The sequence below is a fragment of the Mytilus trossulus genome, chromosome 2 (assembly GCF_036588685.1).
Source record: "Mytilus trossulus isolate FHL-02 chromosome 2, PNRI_Mtr1.1.1.hap1, whole genome shotgun sequence".
Taxonomy (NCBI): domain Eukaryota; kingdom Metazoa; phylum Mollusca; class Bivalvia; order Mytilida; family Mytilidae; genus Mytilus; species Mytilus trossulus.
The window spans coordinates 59,618,120-59,631,664 of record NC_086374.1 but is presented as its reverse complement, the minus strand read 5'-3'; the positions used below and the strand labels follow the sequence as shown (position 1 = coordinate 59,631,664).

General features: G+C 30.0%; 2 protein-coding genes across 2 annotated transcripts; both read right to left on the bottom strand.

Moving 5' to 3' along the window:
• Positions 1-1,053: 1,053 nt before the first annotated feature.
• LOC134705280 (uncharacterized) lies at positions 1,054-4,192 on the bottom strand. The gene is made up of 5 exons (XM_063564031.1): positions 4,061-4,192; positions 3,145-3,185; positions 2,386-2,504; positions 1,562-1,729; positions 1,054-1,279 (listed from the first exon to the last, which is right to left on the bottom strand). The coding sequence occupies exons 1-5, from the start codon at positions 4,061-4,063 to the stop codon at positions 1,158-1,160; spliced, it is 453 nt and encodes a 150-aa protein (XP_063420101.1). The 5' UTR covers positions 4,064-4,192; the 3' UTR covers positions 1,054-1,157.
• A 1,089-nt stretch (positions 4,193-5,281) lies between these two features.
• Positions 5,282-11,797, bottom strand: LOC134705910 (uncharacterized). Its single transcript, XM_063564624.1, has 7 exons — positions 11,657-11,797; positions 11,049-11,151; positions 10,253-10,402; positions 7,204-7,320; positions 6,848-6,915; positions 5,697-5,952; positions 5,282-5,403 (listed from the first exon to the last, which is right to left on the bottom strand). The coding sequence occupies exons 2-7, from the start codon at positions 11,149-11,151 to the stop codon at positions 5,309-5,311; spliced, it is 789 nt and encodes a 262-aa protein (XP_063420694.1). The 5' UTR covers positions 11,657-11,797; the 3' UTR covers positions 5,282-5,308.
• Between the last annotated feature and the right edge of the window lie 1,748 nt (positions 11,798-13,545).

The following is a 13,545-nucleotide window of genomic DNA, read 5'->3' as shown; positions in this document are numbered from 1 at the left end:
CTTTGATAATATCATGCTTAACATGCTCAGAATAATTTTTTTTCCAACTCCATCTTTTGTAACTTAGCTTTAAAAACATGCTGAAAAGACAAACAACTGTCAGCAAAGCACAACATAAACGAAACACGAACCCTACTAAAAAAATAATATTTTCATTAAAATAGAAAACTGAAGTCAGCTTTCAGGGGTCTCGCGGGTCTAAATCATTTTTTTTCCTTATATAGGATTTCTCTATATTTTTTCTTAAATGAACTTTATCATATACCATATAGAAAAATGAAATAAAAAAATGGGGTCAACGTTCATTTAAGCTCACAATCTGCCTCCGAAAGAAGCATACATTTTTGTTAATGTCCGTTTTTCTGTTGAACTAACAGGAGAAATATAGGTAATATCGAAATAAAAAAAGAACTAAATCGTAAAATTTTTACAATTATTTAGTTTATTTAAAGCTTATTTGAAAACAATAATAAAGAATATAGGTCATTGGTGAGTTAAAGAAGATTTTTCGATTTTAATGCCAAAAAATGGCATTTTTGCACCAAAGGGAGATAATTTTGAGGTTTATTCAATGATAAAAACATTTTAAAAGTCATCTGGGGCCATATCAAATCGATTATTTTGGGATTGATAAATGTGCCATATCATAAGGTAGTAACTTATAGTGAAATATCTAAAATTTGTAATGTAAAAATAAACGTTTAATTTTTTGTACCCGCGATCCTCCTTAAACAGTGATATTTTGTTTTTTTCTTCGGCAGTAATGCCTCTTTTTTGTTTTCTTTCTCTTTTTTTTTATTTTGACGAATACATATGTAATTCATATATAATTTTTTGGTCACCTTCGTTTATTTTGGTCCACAATGCTCTTCAACTTCGTACTTTATTTGGCCTTTTAAACTTTTTTGGAGTCTTTTGTAGACCAAACGCGCGTCTGGCGTATATACTAAATTTAGTCTGATATCTATGATGAGTTTATTTATAGACTAATGCTATCTCGTTAAAATCAAGATAGAAAAAAAATCTTTATATAACAAGCATTCCCACAAAAACTTATCAAGTAAATTATTTAATATAATTTAGAATTATGTTCGCCGAGTCCTTCAGAAGTCCCACCGTTGTGTCTTATGTTTCGGGCTTTATCCGTGTGTAGTTTGTTATCCACTGGAAGTAGTTGTTACATTGTTATCAAGATGGATGTCAATGGTTTCAAGGCCTGCTTCCAATTTCAGTTGTCCCCACTGTGTCAGAAATTCATTTACACTTACATGGCCATCACCTTAACAACAAAATTAATAATTATATATTATTAATTCTAATAAAGAATGCTTATTTCATTTTATATATATTCAATGAGATAAAAAGAAAGGAATAGATTACAAAAAAATTTGATTTATTTTTCTTATTAATATAAATGTCCGAACACAGTGTATAATTGTGGTTTTTAACACTGATAGAAACTTAATAAAATATAAGAAATTGTACAATTGTTACCACGGATTTATAAGAAAAAGATTAAATATGCAATTATTGTCATTTAAATATCTTAAAAAAAACTTACTGTCCATATCAAAGTATGTAAAAACAAAAGGCAAATCGTGCTTGTTGATGACACCATCTTCATTTACATCGGCCTTAGAAAATAATTTGGCTGCTTCTTTACTATTTCCGATTGCATATGTAACAACCCAGTCTTTTGTAAACTCTGCACTTGTAATACTATGGTCATCTGTTGGAAAATATGCCATTTTTTTTTAAAAGAAGAACGCAATATTGTTATGCATGAAAGACGAAGAATTTGTGCTCATTGTCATAATGATATAGGAACGTTAAAATTTACTACTGTACCCCTATTTTCGTTTGTTGTTTTGTTCACACATTGTAGTCAATATGATGGAATGTTAGCTAGTTATAAAGCCGGGTTTGATCCACCATCTTCTAATAAGATAATGTCTTTACAAAGTCAGGAATATGATATTTGTTATCCATTCGTTTGAGCTTTTTATTTTCCGTTTAGAATTTTTCTCGGATATCTGTATTTTTAATGTCTTTTTGATATGTATGTTTGATGTATTTGAACTTTTGCCATTTGATAAGAGACTTTCCGATCGGAATTTTCAATGGATTTCGGTATTTTTGTCATTTCCCTTTTAGAAAAATCATTGTTATCATTGATATTTTGAGGTGTGGCCTGTTGTTGTTCTAAATTTCTACTATTGTCATATCTAGAACTATCTGACAGTCTGAATTGCTAATCCTTTCATACCACTCTACACTCGATGTTGAACTTACTAATCTGATTTGTTCAAGTCTACATGAATATGCATGATTTATTTGTTTACCTGATTCATTAACCAATTATCATTATAATAAGCGAATACGTACGATCTACATCAAAAAGCAGGTACACATTGTCCAGTTCTGCCCGTGTTAATTGACCGTCTCTATTTTTGTCTGCTCTGTCAAACAAAACTACTTCTCTTTGTGGTTCCGAGTCTGATAAGCTACAATGGAGCGGTTTTGATTTTTTTTTTTAAATATATATGATACGCGATTTTGATTATTTTTTAATATATATGATACGCGATTTTGATTTTTTTTTAATATATATAATACGCGATTTTGATTTTTTTTTTAAATATATGATACGCGATTTTGATTTTTTTTAAAATATATATGATACGCGATTTTGATTTTTTTTAATATATATGACACGCGATTTTGATTATTTTTTTAATATATATGATACGCGATTTTGATTTTTTTTTTAATATATAAGATACGCGATTTTGATTTTTTTTTTAATATATATGATACGCGATTTTGATTTTTTTTTTATATATATATGATACGCGATTTTGATTTTTTTTAAATATATATGATACGCTATTTTGATTTTTTTTAATGTATATATGATACGCTATTACGCTATTTTAATATACATATAATAAGATTCACAAAGAATTGACAAGTATTAATTCAATCTAAGATAATTGACGGTTTTGTGAAAATCAATACTGCTGTTATCTTGAAACAGTCATATCCAACCAATGTTTTCTTTCTGTTTCTTTATGTTGTCAGAACTTCTGATTAATAACCAAATAATGTCTTAAAAATGTAATATGAAAAACTATGTTGACTTACATGTAAACTATCAGAGAGAGGAAAAAGATGACTGATTTCATCTGTAATTTAAAAAATATGGATATCATGGTTGACAACTAAAGTAAAAACGAATAACATTTGTTTGCAATAGTGCAATTTAAAGTCTATATTCAACATAATCTAAATGACATATTTCATAAGTTATTTCGTTGAAGAAATGTTTAAAGATTTCAAACCTTTTCAACTATTTTATTTCATTTTGCTGTTTCCTTTGTGAAAATTTTAATATGTGTATGATCACCGGTGGTATGATATGCCCAAATTACTTGGGATGAAGTTACTACAACTGAACCATCTCTTCGAAACTGACAAGGAAGCCATCATGACTTAACATGACTGTTGTGACACTGATGACTGCAGATTTTCTCCTATCGTGTCATATTTTCTGCGTCGTATGCCACGTAGCACCTGATGAATACTTCTGATGAGCAACACGGCTAGTACCACATGTAAAGTGTTATATGGACTGTTGTTAATTTGTGTAAACTGTCTGTCTGTCTGTCTTTCTTTTTAAATATTTTATAACCATACGAAATTCTTTCTAGTCATAAAAACTTACGAACAATAAAAAAAATACTAAATGTTATTACTTCCTCGATTCCATTGTCATTCAAGTGGGAAGTTTAGCTAGCCATAAAACCATGTGCTACTCTGTCTTCGAAAAATGCCAGTACCAAGTCGAGAATATGATCACTTTTTTCCATTCGTTCTGTTGGTTGATGAAGTCTAACGTTTGATTTTTGTCTTCTGTATTTGTGGATTTCTCCGTTTTGAAGTGACTTTTGAGTTGGGTATATTTGTAATAATTTACAATATTTGTCCATACTCAGTAAACTTGGGGTTGTTTATTTTTTCAGTTTCCTGTATTTAAATAACATAGAGGGAAAGTACTCACCATAATTTCAAGTTGTATTCCTTCTGATTTTCTAACGGTACTTATCGTTTGGTCGACATAAAAAGAAGGTCACAGACATGTATGTATGCACTGATCTATGCATAAAGATATCAGCAAAGACTAGATATACTAGAATGTACTATTCGGTTTTTATCTACCGAATATTCTTTAGAAATGAATGTAACGTTTACAAGGTTATATATTAGTAAACTTGCACTTTGTTTGTAAGGTTCATGAATTCCCTAAGTTCATTGGAATGAAATGCACAGAGTAGAGACATCTTAGGGCTAGTAGACTTAAAGCTATGTTAGTTGATAAGGGATCGGAACAAATGTATATTCTAATACTAGTATATTATAAAAATGTGTATTTAAGTATAAGGTAAAAAAAAATTGAACTCTAAACAAAATTCAAAACGAAAGTCCCTTAACAAATTGTAAAATCGAAACCTCAAACACATTAGATGAATGAAAAACAAATGTTATATACCTGACTTGGTAATACATTTCCTTATGTACAAAATGGTGGATAAAATCTGGTTTTATAGCTAGTTAAAGATCTCACTTGTAAGACAGTCGTAGAAAATTCGATTATATTGAAAACAATGTACGTGTGAGCAAAACAAATAAACATTTTAGGTAAATATGTCAAGATACAGTAGTCAACGGTTTGTTTTTATCTTAATCACGATAAAAAAAAACAATTTCATCAAAGAAAAAATAAAATGGCATATATATATATATATACAACTCGTCTAAACATCAACCCAACAATGTTAGATCTGTAAATTTGCTTTCGCAAATTTTTGGTTCTTCCCTCGCCGGGATTCGAACCCATGCTACTGTGATATCGTGACACCAAATCGCCTGCACTGCAGCCGTCCCGCTAGACCACACGACCACCTGGGCTCTCATATATTTTTACATTTTTAAACTTTACTGTATAGTCAATTTCTGTGTAATTATGTTGGCCGGGTACTTAAATATCTCGCCATATTGTGTTATTCTGCTTTGTTCGTTTTTTTGTATTCTTGTCTTTAATTTCTGCTTATGTGTTTTGTCTATATAAATATACGTTCAGTATTGGGTAATCATTCCTAATATAAAATAAAGAATTTTAATCATTTGCAGTTGTTTGTAAATTATTATTATTTAAAAAAACGAAATCAAAGATGTGATGAAAATAAACATTTATTCATCAAGTAAAAGAAGGGAAAAAAAAATAACCACTATGAATAAAAATGTCTTATCACAGTGCTTCTTCTGGTTTGGTTTTTCTGAAGCATGAACACAACGTATCGATGATACTTTGGACGGTATGCTTCTTCTTCGTGATTGGTTCACCTGAAAAATAAACAAAACCAGTTATAAATATAAATTGGACAAAACAACTGTGGTGTTATCTACAAACTTAATGCTAAGCTCATCTACGATATATTTTCTGTTAACCTTTTTTTTATTTAGGACATCCTATTCTAATACAAATATATATGCAAAAAAAAAATCATTTGATAATGACAAAAACATGTTAGAAATGCATGTATCCCAAAAACAAATAGTCAGATAAAAATAAAATATACTATATGAGATAAAAGCACATCGGAGTTGAGTGTGTTCTATATATACTTTTGTTATACCTTTTGTTTGTTTCCTTTTAGTTTTGTTTTCCTCCTCCGTCTGTCTCTTTTTAGTACCGTAATTTAACATGTTGTATATTTCTGTTCTTCTTTTATTTTTAGTTTCTTCATCCTTCTGTTTTCTGTTTTTTCCATTGTTAAAAAGGTTACTAGTTATTGTTTCTTTTCCAGGGCCGTAGCGTAATGCCATCTTCTTTTCTTCTAGCTCCATTGCTTGTCTTTCCTCTTCGTCTGGCTCTCCTAGTACAATCTCTTTCTATCGGAAACAATAAATTCGCAATAACAATAATAAAGTTAAGGTGACGAATGATTAATAGTGTAATCTAGACTAAAATGTCTATGCGTTATAGGAACACTGAAGGAGTTGAAATCTAGTTTCTTGATAATTTCGATGTTCGAAATTTATAAGCGGGATTTTGTAATATATATCATGTCTGTACTGACTACTGAGCTGATGATGCCATTGTGGACTGATAGTCCACAAACAGAGGTATCGATCCAACTATATATATTTAATAAATTTCACGTGTACGCTTGCTTAAAATAAATAAAGCATTAACATTTGCATATTTACTTGGTCGGAGTTATTGCAATATGTTTTCACTAACAATAACTCTTTTTGAAACCCTTGGTATCAATGTTAGTTCTAACTTCGTTTTTAGAGTAGTATTCCAACAATTTGTGGAGGTAATTTGATATAATTTTTTATATTGATGTAGGAAGATGTGGTGCTGGTGCCAATGAGACAATTCTCCATCCAAACAACGATTTATAAAAGTAAACCATTACAGGTAAATGTACGGCCTTCAACACGGAGCCTTGGTTAACATCAAATAATTGTATGTATCTAAGAAGAATATTATTATTTTGTTCAGATAAAGAGTACTCATTGTTGAAGGCCGTGCAGTGACCAGTAATAGTTTTCCTAATTATTATTTTGTCCATGGGGACTTTTGTCTCATATGCAATCATACCATATGCTTAAACCATTAATTGTTTGACGGATCTTTTTTTTTAAAAATGACAGAAATATGACAGTTTTTCTACAATTGCTTTTCTTTTTGTTGATATAGTTGAGAACTATTCCGGTTTTTATGGACTTTCAACATAGTGTTAGTTTTTTAACACTGTATTGCAATGTATATACCTACCTTTAAATCTACATCAAGCCATATTGGTTTGTCCCTTTGGTGAATGTGCGCAATCTCTGAATAAGGACCTGCAAGCAATTATAACGATGTCAATGATACATATTTCTCAAACTGCACGATAACATTTAGGAAATTGAAATAGAGGCTCTTCTGAACCTTTCTTGGTCAGCTTTCCTCGATAACGAATGAGAAATAGCGATATTTACGGTAATTAGTCTTTCGGAAATAGTGTGATATCACAGTTTTTATAAATTTAACGGGATTATTTTACCCAACCTTTTTATGGTGTTTTTTTTCATTTTCAAATAATATTGGCATGTATAAGTGTTCGTGTTTATGTCTCAATTAAAACTTACGTGTAGTGAAAATGTATTTAACTCCAGATTTTTTCTTCTCTTTTGTTTCAGGTAAAACTTCAGGTAAAACATTTTCACTTGCGATCCACCAAGAATTGTCGCTAGACTCTATTGGAACTGAAATGTCGAAAACTATATATAATGATGAAAAAAACATATAAAAAAGCTATTGGTTGTACATATAGTTATAAATATTTGGGAATCACTTTTATACCCAGTGGTAAATTTTTTCAATGTAAAGATGAAATGTACAAAAAGTCTATGAAAGCATGTTTTAAATTACAACAATGTATGTCATCGTCAAACCCTACTGTTTCAACTTTACTTCATTTATATGACCACACTGTAAAACCAATTTTAACCTATGGATGTGAAGTCTGGGGTATGTTTTCTTTAAACTCAGCTGCATGTAAGAAAAATGATCAATATATATTAGAAAAGGTGTTTTCAAATGATACATCTGAAAAATCACATATCAAATTTATGAAATATGTTCTAGGTGTAAATAAGAAATCCAGTAATCTTGCTGTGACTTCTGAACTAGGTAGATATCCAATGTATTTTTATATTATATTAGCAATGTTGAAATATTATCATCGACTTAATAATTCTAAGAACATTTTATTATATGATGCATATGTATGTAGTAAAGAACTTCACAATAATAAAGTGAATACATGTTTTCAAGTATAGACTGTATTTTAAAAAAGCTAGGCATACAAACATGTAATTTAAAAACCAGTATCTACTCTTTCACAAAATTTATCAAAGATAAGCTATATAAAAACTATCTCCATTTCTGGAAGGAAAATAGAAACAAAGTTTTACAATCAGATCAAGGTAAACTTACTACCTATTTTTCCTTTAAAACTCTATTTTGTTTTGAAAAATATTTGGATCTAAAAGATTTTAGATTAAGACAATCAATCTGTAAAATTAGAATAAGCGCTCATCCATTAAGAATTGAGACTGATAGATATACCAAACTGTATGTGAATAGGACACTCAGAAAATGTTTATACTGTACTTTAAATAAAGTTGAAGATGAGATTCACTTTGTAAGTGAATGTCCACTATATATTGATAACAGAAATGATTTTTTTACTGAAATATCTCTAAATTGTAATAATTTTCAATCGTTAGACAATTTTTCAAAGTTTTTATGGCTATTTACACAAGAAAATTTAAATGTGTATAAATGTTTAGGAAAGTAGAATCATATTCAAAACAGTGTGGTCCTGGCCATTGATTGACGATCTAAATTATCCCATTGACTGAGACAGATTAGGTGAACGTTTTTCTGTAACGACCATTGCTCACTTCTTACTTATGATAGAATTTAAACTGTGGGGTCACCAAAGGTTCTTAACGCCTCTAATAATAAAAGAATTCGAAAAATTATTCAGGAATAAACTTTATGTTTTGATTCTATTATTGAGATAAATCAACACATTGTATTATTCCGGATTCGTTTTTCGAATTGCATTATTTAGGTGTTGAGAACCTCTTGTGACCCCACAGATTCAGCGTCTGTAACAAGTACATAGTGAGCAGTGGTTGTTACCGACAAACGTTCACCTTATCTGTCCCAGTCAATGGGATCATTTAGGTCGTCAATCAATGGCCAGGACCACACTGTTTTGATTATGATTCTATTTATCTAAAAATCTAGAGATAAGGAGAAGTTCAAAAATAATGAATACAATTTAGCCACAAATATACATATTTTGAGTGGTATATGATTTTAAATGGTATATTTAAAAGATCTAAATTGTATTGTCTGGTTCTGTCCTGGCTTTTTATACCATTTTTAATAGTACTAAACAATGTTGTTTTCTTATATTATATGTCTCTAATTTATGTCTAATCATATGTACTTGTATGTAACGTCATGAAAGCTCTTTATAGGGCCCTTTAATTGGAAATAAAATATTCTTATTCTTATTCTTATTCTTATAAACACTATCAATCCTCTGAAACTTAACTATAATTGAAAAGAAGTTTACTTGATTTCATGTTTTGAAAATTTGATCATCAAGTGAAATTGTATTATTGGCGGGAGAAACAAAAATTAATGTGATAACCTAAAGGCACAAGAATATATTGACTTTGAATACCATTGATAGCAAAGTTATTCATATAGTTTTATTCATGCTTGGACTTTAGTGTAAATTAATCATTGAGGTCTTTGATTGAGACAGTGATGTGTGTGACTCGTAATGAGGCGAACATTTTAGATCGTAGTTTTTTTCTTGAAATTAAAAACATGTCTCGGCTTGTTTTTTTCTCTCAGATGTAAGCTTGCAGTTTAATTTTTTTTCATTTGCGTATAACTGGTGTCTCCTGTTTTAAATCGGAAGTAAAAACCTAAGATAAAAGCACTTTGTTTATACTAAAATGACGAATTAAAAATATATGTATATACAGCATTCAAATCCATTAAAACGGAATACATTCAAATCATAAATCTGCATTTGCCGAGTATGTATAGTAGGCAACACATCTATTATATTCCTTTCTTATGATTTCGTCTCTTCTATATTTGGCGTAATTGTCGATAAAGAAGGCCATCTTTTCTTTGTCTGGCATACGAACTGGTGGGGGCATTTCTTGAGTTCGCATTTTCTCACAAGGGAGCTATTAAACCAAGAGTTCCACATGGTGAAGTTGAAATCATCCCTTCGTTAATTTTATGGAAGCCATCACGAATTGGTTGGCCGTTATGGAATGTGTACTTGTACGTTGTCTTTGTCATCAGAACGCGGAGCGTCAGACAAAGTCAAACGTGAAGCAGTCATCGATTTCATTTAGGGAAAGGAATGGTAACCCGAAACATTGGGATAGCTATTTACCAATTGCAATGTCATTTGATTTGTCTTTATACTCTGTGTTCGGCCAATGTCAAAGTATGAACTTACCTGTAACTAACCTGTAAATCCAATTAGGAAAAAATATAAAATCGGCGCAAATGAAAAAATTAAATCGGCGCAAATGAAAAAATGAAATTTTTCAAAATCGGCGCAAATGTCATACGCCCATCAATACAAACCTATATTTTCACAGAGAAAGTTTTCTTCTTCTTCATACTGATAGGCTTCTCTCATATTTTCAATATCTTTCCAAATATTTAACTCCGAGATAGACTGAGCGTCTTTTTTGAGTTCGTCTAACAACTTCTTTGTTGCAGCCGTTGCAGCCTCTGTAATAAAAGTTAAACAGACATTGCATATCAGCAATAACTAAAAAAAAACGAGAAGAAAAAAATAATGTATTTTATTATGCAATACACCTCTTTTAATTAATTCCTAAATTAATTGTATGAAAATAATGTTCAGCATTTCATCCATAGATACATCATAACAATACTAACATAAGCTCTTTGAGAGTTTTTACCGAATATAATCAACATATACATAACATGCATTAAAACACACAACATGCCCATTGTATATATTAGCATCAAAGTATTTCAAATGCATAGAAACAGCACAGGCAAAATAAAATACACGCAAAGCATTTCTTAACTACACATCTTAACATGCCATGGAGAACTGAATCATAACTAAAATTTAAGCACAACTAAAATTAAGCACACATGTAAAATGTAAGGCATAATGCAAACATTAAGCGCAATTTTCATACAGCTTCCTGAAATTCATTATAGTCTGTGAGCCAGTATTATAATCCATCACAAACCAAGTCAGAACTCCATTTAGTTTTTTTTTTTTTTAATTCTCTCAAATTGTTCTTTTAAGAGTAAACGCCTATTATGAGTAGCTTGAAATACTACTTTTTTCTTTCTTTTTTCTTTTTTTTTTCAAACTTGTTAATGTTCAATTACAAACCTGATTTTCTGTACAAATCTTCGTAAATTTGTCTGTCATAGTCATCTTGGAGTTTTCTCTTTACAGATTCCAATACCTCATTTACATTACGGATGTCAGCCATCTAAAATGGACCCGGAAAAATAAATCAGACATTTTTCTTCAAACATATGAATCCTGGCACAGGCATCATTTTCTCATATATTATTTTAAAATGTCTGAGGTTATTTTAAATTGTTTTAAGTTGATAAACATCTGCGTGGTCAGTTTTGCGTAAATAAAACCTATTTTGATTTGAATTACAAATATAAAATTTTCTGTCTCTGTAATGGAAAGGAACAGTACTAAGTTGAAATGCTCATAAACTTGAATAAAGTATTACTACTGATTATACAAGAATTTTCCTTGAATTTGTAATGTATATTATGCTTCTGTTTGTTTCGATTCTATACAAATTGAAAGTTTGTAAATTTTAAGCAATCATTATGGTTCAATTTTAAGTAATTATACATTGATTTTATGTTAACTCGGGAAACACATGTATAATTTGATGTTCCTTCTAGCTGCATTGTTCTACATAAGCACGGCAAAAAATACCTGCTAAAATCATATTAGGTTAGTTTACCTACCTTCTTTACAATTATCTGTCCTTACACAATAAATACGTCAGTAATAATTTGTAAAACTGTTTCAAAAATCTTTAAGAAATATACAACGATATGTGTGTGTTAATCTTTGTCGATCCTTTGCAACGACGTTGGAGACGTTACCAGTGGTAAGTAAGTAAGTAAGTAATTTTTATTGGTTTAAAATCCAAAATTACAGGATTGATACCAAGACAATACAAATTTGTTATACAAAAACATACAAACATATATATATCTCATACCAAATTTATAAACATTATATGAGGAGGTGGTACCACAAAGTTATTTAGTGCTTAATAGAGCATTTCTAGAAATGTACATGTCGCTTATAAATTTAACAATAATTCTAATTATATCAGTCTCAACACACGTATACAAAAATTTAAATCTTGCTTCATAAGTCATATTGATAAAAGAGGGAACTATTTCACTAATTCTGGAAAACAGTTGGTCTCTAATTATATTTAATTTTGTACATTTTAAAGTGAAATGAAATTCATCTTCTACTTCTAAGAGACACAAAGGACAAATTCTTTCTTCTACAGGGGTTTTAGTGTGACGCCCTTGTTCAATTCTAAGAACACTATTACTAATACGAATTTTAGCAAAATGCCCTATTACTTTTCTGTCTATATTTAACAATAAATAGGTTTCCAATTTATAATTTTCTTTAAGCTGTCTATATGTTCTCAGCTTATTACCATGGACTGATTTATTATCACAAAATATATTTTCTTTCCAATAATTAAGATATCTGTCATTAAGTTTGGTATGAATTGCATATAATAAACGCTTTTTTGAAATAGTATCATGATTTTTCCAAACATGTGAAAAATTTAATGTAGCAAGTAACTGTTCAATCTTTTTAGCAAATCCATTGGTTAATTGCAGGTTGGAACAATATACATCTTTTAGTAAACAATTGTTATCAGATTTTATGACATGCAACCAGAAGCCAATTGACAGTTTTAAAGCTTCTATAAAAACTGGATACATACCAAGTTCAGCTAGTACTGCTAAATTGACAGCTGATTTATTTACTCCAATTAAAGTTTTTGCAAATTTAATTTGGACTTTGATGGTAGCCAATGACCAATATTTTGACTCTAGATTTGTAATATCTTTTATCATATACAGAGACCAAACTTCGCTACAATAAAGAAGTATAGGTTTAACACAAGCATCAAAAAGCTTTAAGTGAGGTAATACATTGATATTTTCAGAAAATGTGTGCAACTGTGACGTTCTTTATATTGTTCTCTTGTTACTTCCGGAGAGGGTCTGAAACTGCGCAGAACACGTTACAAATAAAGCAAATCATACGGAACATTTCAAATACCATTAAAGAGTTTCCTTTTCATTGCCAAGTACTTCAAGAAAAGTACAAACTCAAGCGCTGATCTGTCATAAGATAATGAACATTCAACTGTATCTTTAGTATAGATATAAAAAAAATTGTGGTATGAGTGCCAGTGAGACCCCCGCATTTTTATTAAAACTTGTTACCGTATTATATTTAAAAAATGCATTGCTTTGCGTCGGTCAGCTAGCTGTTCGTTTAGCAATCTAGACTAAGTTAGCATAGAGATTTAAAAACAGTAATTACCAAAGTGGATACCAGATATCAATGTTGGTTTTAGCAACACAAAAAAATTTATTGGTGTAACTCACAAACATCTTGTCATTTCAGTTTGGCTCTGTTATCAACAATCGTGATTTGACATATGTTTCTTAAAAATTGAGGTAGTTTTGATTTTGCATTTCTGATAGAATTGGCTTATTCTACATCATCTTCTTCTATCTTCTTCTTCTTTCTTCTTCTGACTTCTTCCTCTTTTCTTCTTCAATATACTGCCTATGGTAAGTAAAGC